The sequence below is a fragment of the Tachyglossus aculeatus genome, chromosome 4 (assembly GCF_015852505.1).
Source record: "Tachyglossus aculeatus isolate mTacAcu1 chromosome 4, mTacAcu1.pri, whole genome shotgun sequence".
NCBI lineage: Eukaryota > Metazoa > Chordata > Mammalia > Monotremata > Tachyglossidae > Tachyglossus > Tachyglossus aculeatus.
The window spans coordinates 479,821-500,454 of record NC_052069.1 but is presented as its reverse complement, the minus strand read 5'-3'; the positions used below and the strand labels follow the sequence as shown (position 1 = coordinate 500,454).

Here is a 20,634-nt window from a genome sequence, read left to right as displayed (position 1 = left end):
TGGTAGTTTTTGAGGAGCGGGGAGATGTGTGCAGAACGTTTTAGGAAATCTAGGGAGTGGAGTAACGGTTGGGCTGGAGCAGGGAGAGGATAAGAGGCACGGAGGTCCGAGAGGAGGCTGATTCATTCATTCATTCAATCGTATTTATTGAGCGCTTACTGTGTACAGAGCACTGTACTAAGCGCTTGGGAACTACAGGTCGGCAACATATAGCGACGGTCCCTACCCAGCAACGGGTTCACAGTCTAGAATGCAGTAATCAAGGTGAGAGCGGATAAGTGCTTAGAGCAGTGTGATGATGGCAGGTGGGATGGAGAGATTGAGCCCCCTTTTTCCTCTCCCCCTCCCCATCTCCCCCTCCCTACCTCCTTCCCCTCCCCACAGCACCTGTATATATGTTTGTACAGATTTATTAATCTACTTATTTTACTTGTTCGTATTTATTATTCTATTTACTATTCTGAAAATATGTATTTACCATTCTAAAAATAGAATACATATTTGTACGTATTTTCTTGTACGTATTTACTATTCTAAAAATAAATTTGTTAACGATTTACATCTAGTTTTATTTCTATTTTGATGACTGGACACACGTCCGCGTGTTTTGTTTGGTTGTCCGTCTCCCACTTCTAGACCGTGAGCCCGTTGTTGGGTAGGGACCGTCTCTAGATGTTGCCGACTTGTACTTCCCAAGCGCTTAGTCCAGTGCTCTGCACACAGTAAGCGCTCAATAAATACCATTGAATGAATGAATGAATGATTGATCAGGACTGCTGTTTTCTCAGAACCGAAGCGAGGCATGTCCCATTAGATTCCTGTTGTGGTTGGGTTTTTTTTTTTCCTCTATGGTATTTGTTAAGCTCTTTCTATGTGCCCTACACCGTACTAAGCGCTGTGGTAGATACAAAATGATCAGGTTGGCCACAGTCCCTGTCATTCATTCATTCAATTCAGTCGTATATATTGAGCGCTTACTGTGTGCGGATCATTGTACTAAGCACTGGGAGAGCACAATTCGGCAACAAATAGAGACAATCCCGACCCAACAGCGGGCTCACAGTCTAGGAGCGGGGGGAGACAGACAACAAAACAAAGCAAAACAAGTAGACAGGCATCAATAGCATCCCCACAGCACCTGTGTATATGTATGTATGTATTTATTACTGTATTTATTTTATTTGTACATATTTATTCTATATATTTTATTTTTTTTAATATCATCATCATCATCATCAATCGTATTTATTGAGCGCTTACTGTGTGCAGAGCACTGTACTAAGCGCTTGGGAAGTACAAGCTGGCAACATATAGAGACGGTCCCTACCCAACAGTGGGCTCACAGTCTAGAAGGGGGAGACAGAGAACAAAACCAAACATACTAACAAAATAAAATAAATAGAATAGATAGGTACAAGTAAAATAAATAGAGTGATAAATATGTACAAACATATATACATATATACAGGTGCTGTGGGGAAGGGAAGGAGGTAAGATGCGGGGGATGGAGGGGTGATGAGGGGGAGAGGAAGGCAGGGGCTCAGTCTGGGAAGGCCTAGATGGTGCCGACTTGTATGTTTTGTTTTGTTGACTGTCTCCCCCTTCTAGACTGTGAGCCCACTGTTGGGTAGGGACTGTCTCTATATGTTGCCAACTTGGACTTCCCAAGCACTTAGTACGGTGCTCTGCACACAGTAAGCGCTCAATAAATACGATTGAATGAATATAAATGAATAGAACTATAGATGTATGCACATCATTAATAAAATAAATAGAATAATAAATATGTACATATATCCGGAAGTGCTGTGGGAGGGAGCTATCCAATACGCCACACTGCTTCTGTTGATGTTGGTGTTGCCATCATGGATACTGAGCTAAGTGGTGCCCTTTTCCTACACAAATTTGAGTTCCACCACGGAGTCAGAGGTGGGTGAACTCCCTGGAGGTGGCTATTAGCTTCCACCGGAAATTCTTCCAGCCCCAGTTCCTTGCTTTGGGATCCTCCTGCTCAGATGAGCTGAGAGTTCTCTCAGAAATTCATTATTAATAATAATAATAATGATGGCATTTATTAAGCGCTTACTCATCATCATCATCAATCGTATTTATTGAGCGCTTACTATGTGCAGAGCACTGGACTAAGCGCTTGGGAAGTACAAATTGGCAACATATAGAGACAGTTCCTCCCCAACATTGGGCTCACAGTCTAAAAGGGGGAGACAGAGAACAAAATTAAACATACTAACAAAATAAAATAAATAGAATAGATATGTACAAGTAAAATAAATAGAGTAATAAATATGTACAAACATATATACATATATACAGGTGCTGTGGGGAAGGGAAGGAGGTAAGATGGGGGGGATGGAGAGGGGGACGAAGGGGATTAAATACGATTGAATGAATATAAATGAATAGAACTATAGATATCTGCACATCATTAATAAAATAAATAGAATAATAAATATGTACATATATACACAAGTGCTGTGGGAGGGAGCTATCCACTACGCCACAGTGCTTCTGTTGATGTTGGTGTTGCCATCATGGATACTGAGCTAAGTGGTGCCCTTTTCCTACACATTTGAGTTCCACCGCAGAGGCAGAGCTGGGTGAACTCCCTGGAGGTGGCTATTAGCTTCCACCGGAAATTCTTCCAGCCCCAGTTCCTTGCTTTGGGATCCTCCTGCTCAGATGAGCTGAGAGTTCTCTCAGAAATTCATTAATAATAATAATAATAATAACAATAATAATAATAATAATAATAATGATGGCATTTATTAAGCACTTTCTATGTGCAAAGCACTGTTCTAAGCGCTGGGGGGGTACAGGGTAATCAGGCTGTCCCACGGGGGGCTCACAGGGCTCATCCCCATTTTACAGATGAGGGAACTGAGGCCCGGAGAAGCGAAGTGACTTGCCCAAAGTCACACAGCTGACAATTGGTGGAGCCGGGATTTGAACCCATGACCTCTGACTCCAAAGCCCGGGCTCTTTCCATTGAGCCACATTGCATTCATTCAGTAGTATTTATTGCGCGCCTACTGTGTGCAGAGCACTGTACTAAGCACTTGGAAAGTACAATTTGGCAACAGATCGAGACAATCCCTACCCAACATCAGGCTCACAGTCTAGAAGGGGGAGACAGACAACAAAGCAAGAAAAGAGAAGCAGCGTGGCTCAGTGGAAAGAGCCCGGGCTTTGGAGTCAGGGGTCATGGGTTCGAATCCCGATTCTGCCAGTTGTCAGCTGTGTGACTTTGGGCAAGTCACTTCACTTCTCTGTGCCTCAGTTCCCTCATCTGTAAAATGGGGATTTAGACTGTGAGCCCCCCGTGGGACAACCTGATCTCCTTGTAACCTCCCCAGCGCTTAGAACAGTGTTTTGCACGCAGTAAGTGCTTAATAAATGCCATTATTATTATTATTATTATTATTATTATTAAGTAGACAGGCATCCATTGGGCCACTCTGCTGCTCACTGAAGGTTTGTATAGCGCTTACCACGTGCCAAGCATTGTACTGAGCTCTTAGGTAGATGCAAGATCATCAGGTTGGACACAGTCCCTGTCCCATGCGCTCTAACGGGGAGGGAGAATCGATATTGAATCCCCATTTTACAGGTGAGGCAACTGAGGCACAGAGAAGGGAAGTGGCTTGCCCAAGGTCATCCAAAAGGCAAGTGGCGGAGCTGAGATGAAAACCAGGTTCCCTGATTTCCGGGCCCGGGCTCTTTCCGTTAGGCTACACTGCTCCCCGCCCAGAACTTTTTTTGTTTGTTTGTTTTTAATGGCATATGTTAAGTGCTTACTATGTGCAAAGCACTGTTCTAAGCGCTGGGGAGGTTACAAGGTGATCAGGTTGTCCCACGGGGGGCTCACAATCTTAATCCCCATTTTACAGATGAGGTCACTGAGGCCCAGAGAAGTGAAGTGACTTGCCCAAAGTCACACAGCTGACAATTGGCGGAGCCAGGATTCGAACCCATGAACTCTGACTCCAAAGCCCGGGCTCTTTCCACTGTGCCACGCTGCTTCCCTGACATAACATGTCCAACACTAGTGCAGTTTGAGTAAACATTCATTCCTTCCTTCAATTGTATTTATTTAGCACTTACTGTGTGCTGTACTACTAAGCGCTTGGGAAAGTACAATATAACAGTAAACATTGACATTCCCTGCCCACAATGAGCTTACAGTTTAGATTGGGGGAGACAGAAATCAATACAAATCAGTATGAGAAGCAGCATGGCTCAGTGGAAAAGAGCCCGGGCTTTGGAGTCAGAGGTCATGGGTTCAAATCCCAGCTCTGCCAATTGTCAGCTGGGTGACTTTGGGCAAGTCACCTCACTTCTCTGGGCCTCAGTTCCCTCATCTGTAAAATGAGGGTTAAGACCGTGAGCCCCCCGTGGGACCACCTGATTACCTTGTAACCTCCCCAGCGCTTAGAACAGTGCTTTGCACATAGTAAGTGCTTAATAAATGCCATCATTATGATTATTATTATTAAAATGTCAGATGTATGCATAAGGGCTGTGGGGCTGGGATGTGGGGGGAAGAGCCAGGGGAGCAAGTCAGGACGACGCAGGAGGGAGTGGGAGATTCATTCATTCATTCATTTAATCGTATTTATTGAGCGCTTACTGTGTGCAGAGCACTGTACTAAGCACTTGGGAAGTACAGGTTGGCAACATACAGACACGGTCCCTACCCAGCAGTGGGCTCACAGTCTAGAAGGGGGAGACAGAGAACAAAACATATTAACAAACTAAAATAAATAGAATATGTACAAGTAAAATAAATAGAGTAATAAATACGTACAAACATATATACATATATACAGGTGCTGTGGGGAAGGGAGATGAGGAAAAGTGGGGCTTAGCCTGGGAAGGCTTCTTGGAGGAGATGGGCCTTCAGTAAGGCTTTGAAGGGAGGGTGAGTCACTGTCAGATTAGAGGAGGGAGGGCATTCCACGTAAGCAGCGTGGCTCAGTGGAAAGAGCCCAGCCTTTGGAGTCAGGGGTCATGGGTTCGAATCCCGGCTCTGCCAATTGTCAGCTGGGTGACTTTGGGCGAGTCACTTCACTTCTCTGGGCCTCAGTTCCCTCATCTGGAAAATGGGGATTAAGACTGTGACCCACCCCCCCCCCCCCCCCGTGGGACAACCTGATCTCCTTGTAACCTCCCCAGCGCTTAGAACAGTGCTTTGCACATAGTAAGCGCTTAATAAATGCCATTATTATTATTAGAGAAGCAGCATGGCTCAGTGGAAAAAGCCTGGGCTTTGGAGTCAGAGGTCGTGGGTTTGAATCCCGGCTCCACCACAAGTCTGCTGTGTGACCTTGGGCAAGTCACTTAACTCCTCTGAGCCTCAGTTACCTCATCTGTAAAAATGGGGATTAAGACTGTGAGCCCTACGTGGGACAACTTGATCACATTGTATCCCCCCAGCGCTTAGAACAGTGCTTTGCATGTAGTAAGCGCTTAACAAATGCCATTATTATTATTATTATTAAGGGCCAGGGATCGGTGGTGAGACAGGCTACATCAGGGGAAAATTGAGAAGTTAGTGGCATCGGAGGAGCAGAGTGTGCCCGCTGGCTTGGAGAAGGAGAGAAGCAAGATGAGGTAGGAGCCCACTGTGAGCCCACTGTTGGGTAGGGACTGTCTCTATATGTTGCCAATTTGTACTTCCCAAGCGCTTAGTACAGTGCTCTGCACATAGTAAGCGCTCAATAAATACGATTGATGATGATGATGATAGGAGGGGGCAAGGTGATGGACGGCTTTACAGCCAATGGTGAGGAGTTTTTCTTTGACATGGAGGTTAGTAGGCAACCACTGCAGATTTTTAAGGAGGGGCTGACAGCTCCTGACCATTTTTGTAGAAAGACGATCCAGAAAGCGGAGTACAATATGGACTGGAGCAGGGAGAGACAGGAGGTTGGGAGACAGACTATGCAGTGCTTTTTTATGGTCCTCAGTCTGCTAAACTTCATTCATTCATTCAGTCGTATTTATTGAGCGCTTACTGTGTGCAGAGCACTGCACTAAGCGCTTGGGAAGTACAAGTTGGCAACATATAGAGGCTGCACCTACCCATGGAGGGAAGGGCAAATTCCTGGCTCAGGGCATCATCATCATCAATCGTATTTATTGAGCGCTTACTAGGTGCAGAGCACTGTACTAAGCGCTTGGGAAGTACAAATTGGCAACATATAGAGACAGTCCCTACCCAACAGTGGGCTCGCAGTCTAAAAGGGGGAGACAGAGAACAAAACCAAACATACTAACAAAATAAAATAAATAGAATAGATATGTACAAGTCAAATAAATAAATAAATAAATAGAGTAATAAATATGTACAAACATATATATATATATATATATATATATATATACAGGTGCTGTGGGGAAGGGAAGGAGGGAAGAAGGGCATGGCGCATCTCAACATGAGGGTGCTGGGTTGGGGGCAGGGGGTAGTTGAGGGAGACTTTAAAGGCCATGGGCTCCCGGGGCCCTCTATGTGGTAAGCTCATTGTGGGCAGGGAATGTGCTTGTTTATTGTTCTATTGTATTCTCCCAAGCGCTTCATACAGTGCTTTGCACCCAGTGAGCACTCAATAAATGTGATTGAATGAATAGAAGTTAATAATAATAATGATAGCATATATCAATATATTATATTATTGGAGAAGCAGCGTGGCTCAGCAGAAAGAGCACGGGCTTTGGAGTCACAGGTCACGAGTTCAAACTCCGGCTCCGCCAATTGTCAGCTGTGTGACTTTGGGCAAGTCACTTCACTTCTCTGGGCCTCAGTTCCCTCATCTGTAAAATGGGGATTAAGACTGTGAGCCCCCCGCAGGACAACCTGATCACCTTGTAACCTCCCCGGTGCTTAGAACAGTGCCTTGCACATAGTAAGCGCTTAATAAATGCCATTATAAAATAAATAAAAAATTAAACGCTTACTATGTACAAAGCACTGTTCTAAGCACCGGGGAGGTTACAAGGTGATCAGGTTGTCCCACAGGGGGCTTGCAGGCTTAATCCCCATTTTACAGATGAGGGAACTGAGGCATAGAGAACCCAAGTGGCTTGCCCAAGGTCACACAGCTGACAAGTGGGGGAGCTGGGATTTGAACCCATGACCTCCAAAGGCCGCGCTCTTTGGAAATTTGGACCATTTGCCTGCTTTTTGCCCTTCAGGAGGACAGCTGTGTTTCCTAACTCTGTGAAAGGCTCCAGTGCTCCCAGATCATTGAGTTGTGGCCCCAGTCCTCCCCTCCACCCCCATAAATACAGTGCTCTGCACACAGTAAGCGCTCAATAAATACAATTGAATGAATGAATGAATGAACCCTGCCTCCCTGAAGCACCGAGGGTGCAGCTACTGCACATTTTGGACTGTGAGCCCACTGTTGGGTAGGGACCGTCTCTATATGTTGCCAACTTGTACTTCCCAAGCGCTTAGTACAGTGCTCTGCACACAGTAAGTGCTCAATAAATACGATTGATTGATTGATTGATTGAGTGACTGTGCTTTGGGTATTTTAGAAGCAGCGTGGCTCAGTGGAAAGAGCCCGGGCTTTGGAGTCAAAGGTCATGGATTCAAATCCCAGCTCCGCCACTTGTCAGTTGTGTGACTCTGGGCAAGTCACTTCACTTCTCTGTGCCTCAGTTCCCTCATCTGTAAAATGGGGATTAAGACTGTGAGCCCACCTTGGGACAACGTGATCACCTTGTAACCTCTCCAGCGCTTAAAACAGTGCTTTGCACATAGTAAGTGCTTAATAAATGCCATCATTATTATTATTATTTTGTGGCAGAAGGCAGGAAGGCATGCCCACCAAAGAAGCAGTGTGGCTTAATGGATAGAGCCTGGGCCTGGGATTAAGAAAGACCTGGCTCCACCAGGTCTATTGGGCAAGTCTATTCACCTCTCTGGGCCTCAGTCACTTCAGCTTGTACTTCCCAAGCCCAACTTGTACTTCCCAAGCGCTTAGTACAGTGCTCTGCACACAGTAAGCGCTCAATAAATACGATTGATTGATTGACTCATCTATAAATTGGGGATTATGAATGTGAGCCCCACGTGGGACGTGAACTATATCCAACCTGATCAGCTTGTATCAACCCCGGCATTTTGTACAGTGTCTGGCACAGAATAAGCGCTTAACAAGTACCATAAAAACAAGAGAGCCGTGGGGCCCAAGGAGCGCTGCCTGGGGAATATAGACAGGACTTGAGGACGCTTTGTTGTCAGCTCTCACAGTAAATATGATTGAATATATATGTATATATTTTTGTACATATTTATTACTCTATTTTACTTGTACATATTCAATTTATTTTATTTTGTTAATATGTTTCGTTTTGTTGTCTGTCTCCCCCTTCTAGACTGTGAGCCCACTGTTGGGTTGGGACCATCTCTATATGTTGCCAACTTGTACTTCCCAAGTGCTTAGTACAGTGCTCTGCACACAGTAAGCGCTCAATAAATACGATTGAATGAGTGAATGAATGAGCTGTCAGAGCCAACTCCTCCAAAGCAAAATGGCATTCTGGAATAGCGAGAGATTGTGGCTTCAGGCTGCATAGACCTGCCGTTGACTTAAAGGATCTACTTTTATGGAATTTAGGTAGCGATGAATCACCAGAATAAAGTCTTCCAGTTAAATAAAGGCTTATTCTGTGCTAAGGCCGGTACTTATGTGCCAGGGGAGTAATTACCAGATCATCACAAAAGCCTCTCTTAATGGCACAGTTTTCTTCCAAGCTGCGCTCAGCGGTCTTCCCCACGTTTGAGGTGGACGAGTGGGTATGTGTTGGAGAACCCTCAGAAATCAGCCTGAACGCTTTTGCTCCGAAGTTCAGCGGTTTCCTCCCGTCGGTTTCACAATCTGACTGTCAGGGAATGGGACCGACTTTGGAAAGGAAAATGTTCTCATCGGCATCTGCCCTTTTTCAATAAAAACGGGTACAGCAGGTTCGGGGAACATTCTCCCTGGAAACGCCGGAGACTATTGCTGCCCTTCTACCCAGTGATATGAAAGAGGGCAGGATTCGGAGGAGGCGGGAGAAAACCCCAGGCATAAAAAGGCACTGTTTTAGCCTAGCACAATAGAGGGTTGTGTTGTTCAGTTTGTTTTTGTTTTTCAGAACTATGCTAGTCACTTGACTGTTTTCCAAATTCCAGCCTCTAAGGGCCCTCAACTTTCTTACTTCATAAGTGACTTGGGGGTGGTCCCCATTTCAAGAATAATAATAATAATAATAATAATAATAATAATAATAATAATGGCATTTATTGAGCGCTTACTATGTGCAAAGCACTGTTCTAAGCGCTGGGGAGGTTACAAGGTGATCAGGTTGTCCCACGGGGGGCTCACAGTCTTATTCCCCATTTTACAGGTGAGTTAACTGAGGCACAGAGAAGTGAAGTGACTTGCCCAAAGTCACACAGCTGACAAGTGGCAGAGCCGGGATTTGAACCCATGACCTCTGACTCCAAAGCCCGTGCTCTTTCTTTCATTCATTCATTCATTCATTCAGTCGTATTTATTGAGCGCTTACTGTGTGCAAAGCCCTGTTCTAAGCGCTGGGGAGGTTACAAGGCGATCAGATTGTCCCACGGGGGGCTCACAGTCTTATTCCCCATTTTACAGGTGAGTTAACTGAGGCACAGAGAAGTGAAGTGAATTGCCCAAAGTCACACAGCTGACAAGTGGCAGAGCCGGAATTTGAACCCATGACCTCTGACTCCAAAGCCCGTGCTCTTTCATTCATCCATTCATTCATTCAACCGTATTTATTGAGCGCTTACTGTGTGCAGAGCACTGTACTAAGCGCTTGGGAAGTACAAGTTGGCAACAGATAGAGACGGTCCCTACCCAACAACGGGCTCACAGTCTAGAACGGGGAGACAGACAACAAAACAAAACATGTGGACAGGTGTCAAGCCATCAGAATAAATAGAAGTAAAGCTAGACACGCATCATTAACCAAATAAATAGAATAGAAATATGTACAAGATTTATTTGTAACAATAATAGCAATAATATTGTCGTTATCACCCTGCATTACCCTTGAAATGGCCGTTCCCCCCCCCCACGTCGGTCCCCGCGGGAGTTTTCCTGTGGAAAGGGCAAAGTGGGTGGACGGTTTGCCGCCCGCGTGTCCCCACAGTGCCTGGCGGCTGGCTCCATCATCATGAACCGCGAAATCGAAAGCATGGCCATGCGGCCCCTCGCCAAGGACCTGACCCGGAGCTTGGAGGAAGTCAGGAACATCGTTCGGGACCAAGCCCTCAGGGACCTGAACCTTTACACGGAGAAAATGAAAGAGTCCCTGAAGCACTTCGATGGCCTCTTCGCTGAGTTTGAACTAAGGTAGCCGGGCCTGGAGGTGGGGGGGACCACCGCGCTCGGCCCTTGGACGCTCCTGGCTGCTTTCGGGGTCTCTGGTGATTTGGGACTTGGCCGTGGGGTGCCCGGGTTCAGAGCCCACTTGCCCGGTGGCCCCGGGGCAGATGACCTCGCCCCAGTGGCCAGGGTCAGTGTGTAGTCTTGGGGGACTGCTCGGTGTCAATCAATCAATCAATCAATCATATTTATGGAGCGCCTACTGTGTGCAGAGCACTGTACCAAGCACTTGGGAGGTACAAGTTGGCCACATATAGAGACAGTCCCTACCTAACAGTGGGCTCGCAGTCTAAAAGGGGGAGACAGAGAACAAAACCAAACATACTAACAAAATAAAATACATAGAATATGTACAAGTTAAATAAATAAATAGAGTAATAAATATGTACAGACATATATATATATACATGCACACATACACATACATACATATATACATATATACAGGTATGTCCCTCCCCCTCCCCCAGCACTCGGGCACATTCGCAATCTGATGTAAATTCAGTTGTATTTATTGAGCGCTTACTCTGTGCAGAGCACTGTACTAAGCACTTGAGAGAGTACAACACAACAGCTTGGTGCCCCCTCCCCTCTCCCTGCACTTGGGCACATTCGCAATCTGACATAAATTCAGTTGTATTGAATGCTTACTGTGTGCAGAGCACTGTACTGGAGAAGCAGCGTGGCTCAGTGGAAAGAGCACGGGCTTTGGAGTCAGAAGTCATGGGTTCAAATCCTGGCTCCGCCAATTGTCAGCTGTGTGACTTGGGGCAAGTCACTTCACTTCTCTGGGCCTCAGTTACCTCATCTGTAAAATGCGGATTAAGACTGTGAGCCCCCCGTGGGACAACCTGATCACCTTGTAACCTCCCCAGCGCTTGCACATAGTCAGTGCTTACTAAATGCCATTATTACTATTATTATTATTATTATTATTACTAAGCACTTGGGAGAGTACAACAGAACAGTAAGCAGACACATTCCCTGCCCACAACAAGCTTACAGTCTAGTAAAGTTCAAGTCATTTGACAGAAAAGCACTACCTTGAATTCAGTGTATTTGGACCCAAATCAAATCTTCCCTCTCTTAATCTTCTTCTTTTTAAGCTTTGGGTGGTCAGATACCAAGCTGCTACTACTACTAGTAATAGTAATAACGATGGCATTTATTAAGCGCTTACTATGTGCAAAGCACTGTTCTAAGCACTGGGAAGGTTACAAGGTGATCAGGTGGTCCCACGGGGGGCTCACAGTCTTAATCCCCATTTTACAGAGGAGGTAACTGAGGCCCAGAGAAGTGAAGTGACTTGCCCACAGTCACACAGCTGACAACTGGCAGAGCCGGGATTCGAACCCATGACCTCTGACTCCAAAGCCCGGGCTCTTTCCACTGAGCCACGCTGCTTCCCCAAGACGAAGCAGACGAAACAGGCCCCTGAGCTGAAATTCCCTAGTAGGAAATGGGCTCAGGGAGGGTTATGCGAATTGCTTATCATTTTCTAATGGAATCGCAGGGGCTCTAATCGAAAACTGCCATGTTGGCGAAATTACCCCAAAGGGACAGATTCATAATTAAAATGATTTGACCCGAAGAGTTTCAGATTATGATTACAGCGGCCGGGCGGCGGAGGGACAGAAAGGATTCGGGATTCCCTCATTCCAATTGACCATTCTCTCGGTTGTCGTTTCAGTTACGTCTCAGCTATGGTACCCGTCAAGTCTCCAAAAGAATATTATGTGCAGCAAGAGGTAATCGTGCTTTTTTGTGAGACAGTAGAGAGGTAAGGCTGCTTCCCAAATGATTCATTCTAGTCTCTCGGCGTTTTGTTGATCCTCTTGCCAAGTTTGCCCAGGCCTAACAAGCCCACGAATCAATCCGTCAGCCGATGGTACATACTGAGCGCTTGTTGGGTGTTGAGCGCTTGGGAAAGGATGATAAAATTGTTAGACATAATAATAATAATAGTAATGGCATTTGTTAAGCGCCTACTGTGTGCAAAGTACTGTTCTAAGTGCTGGGGAGGTTACAAAGTGATCAGGTTATCCCTCTGGGGGCTCACAGTCTTAATCCCCATTTTCCAGATGAGGTAACTGAGGCACAGAGAAGTGAACTGACTTGCCCAAAGTCACACGGCCGACAGTTGGCGGAGCCGGGATTTGAACCCTTGGCCTCTGACTCCAAAGCCCGGCTCTTTCCACTGAGCCACGCTGCTTCTCTATCTCTCTGATTACCTTGTAACTACCCCAGCGCTTAGAACAGTGCTGGGCACATAGTAGGCGCTTAACAAATACCGTCATCATCATCACCTATGCTCTTGGAACTGTACCTCTTCTTCAGTTCTTGTCATTCACCCATTCATCAGCTTCACAGGACTGCTGTACTTATCCTTATACTCTCCCATTTTCCCAATAAGTAAATTATTTTGGAGAAGCAGCGTGGCTTAGTGGATAGAGCACGGATTGGGAGTCAGAAGGACGTGGGTTCATTCATTCATCCAATTGTATTTATTGAGTGCTTACTATGTGCAGAGCACTGTACTAATCGTTTGGAAAGTAAATAAATATGATTTATTATTCAATAATTATTATTGAATAATATTTATTCAATATTATTTTATTTATTTATTTATTTATTTATTTATTTGATTTATTTATTATTTGATATTTATTAATATTATTTGATTTATTTATTTCAATAAATGCAATTGATGATGGAAAGTACAGTTCAGCATAGAGAGAGACAATCCCTGCCCACACCGGGCTTACAGTCTAGTCTGGGTTTTAAACCCGGCTCCACCGCTTGTCTGCTGTGGGACCTTGGACAAGTCACTTCACTTCTCTGAGCCTCAGTTCCCTCATCTGTCAAGTGGGGATTAAGAGTGTGAGTCCCATGGGGACAGGTACTGTGTCCAACCTGATTAACTCATATCTACCCTAGCGCTTAGAACAGGGCTTAGCACATAGTAAGCGCTTCACAATAATTCATTTCCATGCCTGTCTTCCCTCTGTAGCCTGTGAGCTCCATGAGGGCAGGGAACGTGTCTCGCAACTTCCTTCAATCGTATTTATTGAGCGCCTACTGTGTGCAGAGCACTGTACTAAGCGCTTGGGAAGTACAGGTCGGCGACATATAGAGACGTCCCTACCCAACAGCGGGCTCACAGTCTAGCCACTCTACCACGTGGTTCTCTCCCAAGCGCCCACTTCAGTGCTGGGCACAGAGCAAGCGCTCAATAAATATCCCTGATGGATTGATTGATTCCAGACTTTCTCGCCCCCTCTCCGCCTTCTGGAGTGAAAGACGTGTCCTTTCCCGTCCTGGCCGCTCGCCTCCCCGAGCTCCTCGCCTGTCCCCGGTGGGAACCGATCGAGTCCCCCGGGGATTTTGGGAGCTCGGATCTCTCCGGCTTCCGTTGTATCGTCCCATTCCCGAGTTTAAATTTTGTGGCCTGAGTGTCCCTTTGACCCTCCCGGACAGCAGCTGGCATTTCTGGAATTAATTAGTGAACACCTTGTCCCTTGCCCAGGGCCCTAAAGCTTGGATACCTGACCCAAGACATGATTGATGACTACGAGCCGGCGCTAATGTTTACGATCCCCAGGCTAGCCATCGTCTGGTAAGTACGGTACCGCGGCTCGGCGGGATCGATGGTTTGGCCCTGCGGGAAACCGGGCGGGTGGCCCAGCACGGAGACCGGGAGAAAAGTAGTCCGTGCCACAACACATCCTGTTTCCCGGTTCTGGTGCCCACGGCCTACTAACTGACTTATTTTGAATTTCCTCGTACTAAATCGTCATCATCATCATCATCATCAATCGTATTTACTGAGCGCTTACTATGTGCAGAGCACTGTACTAAGCGCTTGGGAAGTCCAAATTGGCAACATATAGAGACAGTCCCTACCCAACAGTGGGCTCACAGTCTAAAAGGGGGAGACAGAGAACAAAACCAAACATACTAACAAAATAAAATAAATAGAATAGATATGTACCAAATAAATAAATAAATAAATAAATAGAGTAATAAATATGTACAAACATATATACAGGTGCTGTGGGGAAGGGAAGGAGGTAAGATGGGGGGGGATGGAGAGGGGGGACGAGGGGGAGAGGAAGGAAGGGGCTCAGTCTGGGTAGCATTTACCATAATAATAATAATAATAATAATGATGGCATTTGTTAAGTGCTTACTATGTGCAGAGCACTGTTCTAAGCGCTGGGAGATTTAATAATAATAAATAATCATAATAATTATTATAATATATTATAAACAATAATAGTGTGATTTGTTGAGCAGTTACTTTGTGCCAGGCCTTGTACTAAGCACCGGGATGGATACAACACAAATTGGGTTGAACACAGTCCCTGTCATTCATTCGCCCGGGCTTGGGAGCCAGAGGTCGTGGGTTCTAATCCCGGCTCCGCCACTGGTCAGCTGTGTGACTTCGGGCAAGTCACTTCACGTCTCTGTGCCGCAGTTGCCTCATCAGTAAAATGGGGATTAAGACCGTGAGCCCCACGTGGGGCAACCTGATCACCTTGTATCCCTCCCAGCACTTAGGGCAGTGCTTTGCAAGTAGTAAGCGCTTAACAAATGCCAGCATTGTTATTACTATATTCATTCATTCAATTGTATTTATTGAGCACTTACTGTGTGCAGAGCACTGTACTAAACACTTGAGAAGTACAAATTGGCAACATATGGAGACGGTCCCTACCCGACAACAAGCTTACAGTCTAGAAGGGGGAGAGACCCACTTGGGGCTCACAGTCTTAATCCCTATTTTGCAGATGAGGGGACTGAGGCACAGCGACTTGAAGAGACTTGCCCAAGATCACGCGGCAGAGTGGCAGAACCAGGATTAGAACCCACTTCCTCTGACTCCCAGTCCCGTGGTCTTTTCACTGTAGTAATAATAGTAATGATAATAATGGCATTTGTTAAGCGCTTACTATGTGCCAAGCACTGTTCTAAGCACTGCAGTAGATACAGGGTAATCAGGTAGTCCCACATGGGGCTCACAGTCTTAATCCCCATTTTACAGAAGAGGTAACTGAGGCACAGAGAAGTGAAGTGACTTGCCCAAAATCACATAGCTGACCTGTTGTGGAACCGGGATTAGAACCCATGACCCTCTGACGCCCAAGCCCGTGCTCTTTCCACTAAGGCACGCTGCTTCTAGACCGTGCTGTTTCTCTAGACCATGCTGATTACCATGTGCCAAGCACTGTGCTAAATGCTGGGGTCAAGTACAATCAGTCAATGCTATTTATTGAGCATTTACTATGTGCAGAGCACTGTACTAAGCGCTTGGGAGAATACCGTACAACAGAATTAGCAGACACATTCCCTGCCCATAATAAGCTTGCAGTCTAGAAAATAATCAGAGTAGCATGGTCCTAATAATAATAATAACACAGTAAGCGCTCAATAAATACGACTGAATGAATAATAATGGTATTTGTTAAGTGCTTTCTATCTGCTAAGCCCTGTACTAAATGCTGGCTAAAATAGTAGATAATCAGGTCCCACGTGGTGCTCACAGTCTAAGTAGGAGGGAGAACAGCTATTGAATCCCCATTTTGCAGATGAAGGAACTGAAGCCCAGAGAAGTGGGGTGACTTGCCTTAGGTCACACAGCAGATACGTGGAGGAACCGGGATTAGAATCAATCAATCAATCAATTGTATTTATTGAGCGCTTACTATGTGCAGAGCACTGTACTAAGCGCTTGGGAAGTACAAATTGGCAACACATAGAGACAGTCCCTACCCAACAGTGGGCTCACAGTCTAAAAGGGGGAGACAGAGAACAGAACCAAACATACCAACAAAATAAAATAAATAGGATAGAAATGTACAAGTAAAATAAATAAATAAATAAATAGAGTAATAAATATGTACAACCATATATACGTATATACAGGTGCTGTGGGGAAGGGAAGGAGGTAAGATGGGGGGGGATGGAGAGGGGGACGAGGGGGAGAGGAAGGAAGGGGCTCAGTCTGGGAAGGCCTCCTGGAGGAGGTGAGCTCTCAGCAGGGCCTTGAAGGGAGGAAGAGAGCTAGCTTGGCTAGTCAGGTCCTCTGACTCCCAGTCTCATATTTTACCCACTAAACCAAGCTGATTCTTGCTGTTTACCTACCAAGGGGCAGGTATCTTAGCCCCCATTTCCCGGATGATGAAACTGGACCAGAGAGGTCAAGGGAGGTCACACAGCAGGCCAGTGGCAGAGCCAGAGCAAGAACCTGGGCACCCTACCTCCCCATCCCAGATTCTTTCCACTAGGCCACACTGCCTCCCTTTTATTTGCTGAGGTTATTCTATGAAGTCAACTGGGGCAAAAACTGTCTGTGTCGAGAGAGTCCTTCAAAAACCACATCCTCCACCCACTCCTCCTGACAAGCACACCGCTACACATTCCCATTTATAATAATAACGGTAATAACTGTAATATTTGTTAAGCGCTCAGTGTGTGCCAGGCACTGTATTAAACACTGTGGGGGGCAGGGGTGAATTCAAGCAAATTGATTTGGACACAATCCCTGTCCCACATGGGGCTCACAGTCTTAATCCCCATTTTACAGATGAGGTCACCGAGGCCGAGAGAAGTGAAATACCTTAGTAATAATAATTATATTTGTTAAGCACTTAGTTTCAGGCATTGTTCTAGTCAATCAATCAATCAATCAATCGTATTTATTGAGCGCTTACTGTGTGCAGAGCACTGTACTAAGCGCTTGGGAAGTACAAGTTGGCAACATATAGAGGCAGTCCCTACCCAACAGTGGGCTCACAGTCTAAAAGGGGGAGACAGAGAACAAAACCAAATGTACTAACAAAATAAAATAAATAGAATAGATATGTACAAGTAAAATAAATAGATAAATAAATAGAGTAATAAATATTTACAAACATATGTACATATATACAAGTGCTGTGGGGAAGGGAAGGAGGTAAGATGGGGGGATGGAGAGGGGGGCCAGGGGGAGAGGAAGGAAGGGGCTCAGTCTGGGAAGGCCTCCTGGAGGAGGTGAGCTCTCAGTAGGGCCTTGAGCTCTCAGTAGGGCCTAAGCACTGGGGTAGATACAATAATAATAATGATGGCAGTTATTAAGCACTTAAGATGTGCAAAGCACTGCTCTAAGCGCTGGGGAGGTTACAAGGTGATCAGGTTGTCCCACATGGGGCTCACAGTCTTAATCCCCATTTTACAGATGAGGTAAATGAGGCAAAGAGAAGAGAAGAGACTTGCCCAAAGTCACACACGTAAATCGGGCTGGACACAAAGGGCTCAGTTACAACCAGATCGGGTTGGACACAGTCCCTGTCCCATAAAGGGCTCACAGTTTTAATTCCCATTTTACGGATGAGGGAACTGAGGCCCAGAGAAGTGAAGTGACTTGCCCAAGGTTACACAGCAGTGGAGCCGAGATTAGAGAAGCAGCTTGGCTCAGTGGGAAGAGCACGGGCTTGGGAGTCAGAGGTCATGGGTTCTAATTGTGGCTCCATCGCTTATCAGCTGTGTGACTTGGGGCAAGTCACTTCTCTGGGCCTCAGTGACCTCATGTGGAAAATGGGGATGAAGACTGTGAGCCCCACATGGGACAACCTGATTACCTTGTATCTTCCCCAGGGCTTAGTATAGTGCTTGGCACATAGTAAGCGCTTAACAAATGCCAACATAATAATAATAATAATAATATATTATCATTATTATTATATTATAGTAATAATAATGATGGCATTTATTAAGCGCTTACTATGTGCAAAGCACTGTTCTAAGCGTTGGGGAGGTTACAAGGTGATCAGGTTGTCCCATGGGGGGCTCACAGTCTTAATCCCCATTTTACAGATGAGGTAACTGAGGCACACAGAGAAGTGAAGTGACTTTCCCAAAGTCACACAGCTGACAGTTGGCAGAGCCGGGATATGAACCCATGACCTCTGACTCCAAAGCCCGGGCTCTTTCCACTGAGCCACGCTGCTTCTCTAATAATGATGGTATTTGTTAAAGCACTTACTATGTGCCAAGCACTGTTCTAAACACAGGGGAGTGGATACAAGGTAATCAGGTTGTCTCACGTGGGGCTCACAGTCTCAATCCCCATTTTCCAGTTGAGGTAACGGAGGCCCAGAGAAGTGAAGTGACTTGCCCAAAGTCACACAGCTGACAAGTGGCGGAGCCAGGATTAGAACCCACGACCTCTGGCTCCCAAGCCCGGGCTCTTTCCACTTAGCCACGCTGCTTCTCTGTGCCAAGCACCGGAGTAGACAGATACAAGCTAATCTCCCAGATGGGGCTCACGTCTAACCCTCATTTTACAGATGAGGTAACTGAGGGCCATTATAGTTATTATATATAATTATTATAATATATATATAATATAATTATTATAATATTATAATTATTATTATTAGAACCCATGACTTTCTGACTCCGGAGGCCCGGACTCTATCCACTAGGCCATGCTGTGTCCCGTGGCCACAGAGCAGACAATTAGCGGACCTGGGGGTGGGCAAAACTGAGCACTTTTATCTGCCTGCCTTCATATACTTCCTGGAGTATATTCTCTATTCTATTCTCTATTATTCCTTCAAAGGCAGGAAAGATGATCCCCTGGCAGCTTGAGAGACAGACCCGCTGGACAGTTTGCCGCCAAATTTCCTGTCAGGAAATGGGAGACCGAAGTTCCTTTTCCCTGAATCTCCAATCTGCTTCATCAGTGCGCACCTCTGCCCACGTTCCCCCCTTTTACCCAAGAAATAAGAGAAGCAGCGTGGCTCAGTGGGAAGAGCCCGGGATTTGGAGTCCGAGGTCATGGGTTCTATCAATAATAATAATTATAATAATGTAATATAATGCAATATAATAATTGGCTCGGCCAATTGTCAGCTGTGTGACTTTGGGCAAGTCACTTAATAATAATGATGGCATTTATTAAGCGCTTACTATGTGCAAAGCACTGTTCTAAGCGCTGAGGAGGTTACAAGGTGATCAGGTTGTCCCACATGGGGCTCACAGTCTTCCTCCCCATTTTACAGATGAGGGAACTGAGGCCCAGAGAAGTGAAGTGACTTGCCCAAAGTCACACAGCTGACAAGTGGCGGAGCTGGGATTTGAACCCATGACCTCTGACTCCAAAGCCCAGGCTCTTTCCACTGAGCCACGTTGCTTCTCTGGGCCTCAGTTACCTCATTATGTGCCTCATACCTCAGTATGTGCCTGGGAGTCAGAAGGTCATGGATTCTAATCCTGCCTCTGCCACCTGTCTGCTGTGTGATTGTGGGCAGGTCATTTCACTTCTCTGGGCCTCAGTTATCTCATCTGGAAAATAGGAATTTTGACTGTGAGCCCCCCATGGGACAGGGACTGTCCAACTGTGTCCAACATCTAAGCGTGTGTCCAGCACTTAGAACAGTGCTTTGCACATAGTAAGCACTTAACAAATGCCATCATTATTATTATAATGATAGTAATAATGGCATTAATCGCTTACTATGTGCAAAGCACTGTTCTAAGTGCTGGGGAGGTTACAAGGTGATCAGGTTGTCCCACGGGGGGCTCACAGTCTTCATCCCCATTTTACAGATGAGGCAACTGAGGCACAGAGAATAATAATAATAATAATAATAATAATAATAATGGCATTTATTAAGCACTTACTATGTGCAAAGCACTGTTCTAAGTGCTGGGGAGGTTACAGGGTGATCAGGTTGTCCCACGGGGGGCTCACAGTCTTCATCCCCGTTTTACAGATGAGGTAACTGAGGCACAGAGAAGCGAAGTGACTTGCCCAAAGTCACACAGCTGACAGTTGGCAAGCTGGGATTTGAACCCATGACCTAGTCTTCTAGACTGTGAGCCCACTGTTGGGTAGGGACCGTCTCTATGTGTTGCCAACTTGTGCTTCCCAAGCTCTTAGTACAGTGCTCTGCACACAGTAAGCGCTCAATAAACACGATTGATTGATTGACCTCTGATTCCCAAGCCCATGCTCTTTCCACTGAGCCACGCTGCTTCTCATTATCATTATTCTCTATTCTCTATTATTATTGTTATTTGCTTGTATCACCCCAGCACTTAGTGCATCATCAATCATCATCAATCGTATTTATTGAGCACTTACTGTGTGCAGAGCACTGTACTAAGCGCTTGGGAAGTACAAATTGGCAACATATAGAGACAGTCCCTACCCAACAGTGGGCTC

General features: G+C 45.8%; 1 protein-coding gene across 2 annotated transcripts in view; it reads left to right on the top strand.

Moving 5' to 3' along the window:
- Positions 1 to 20,634, top strand: part of ZFYVE28 (zinc finger FYVE-type containing 28) — a 184,978-nt gene that overhangs the window by 108,930 nt on the left and 55,414 nt on the right. For both annotated transcript variants that reach the window (XM_038745215.1, XM_038745217.1), the window contains exons 4-6: positions 10,189 to 10,391; positions 12,115 to 12,204; positions 13,951 to 14,040. In XM_038745215.1, coding sequence (XP_038601143.1) covers positions 10,189 to 10,391; positions 12,115 to 12,204; positions 13,951 to 14,040 — 383 coding nt within the window. The remainder of the gene's footprint in view (positions 1 to 10,188; positions 10,392 to 12,114; positions 12,205 to 13,950; positions 14,041 to 20,634) is intronic.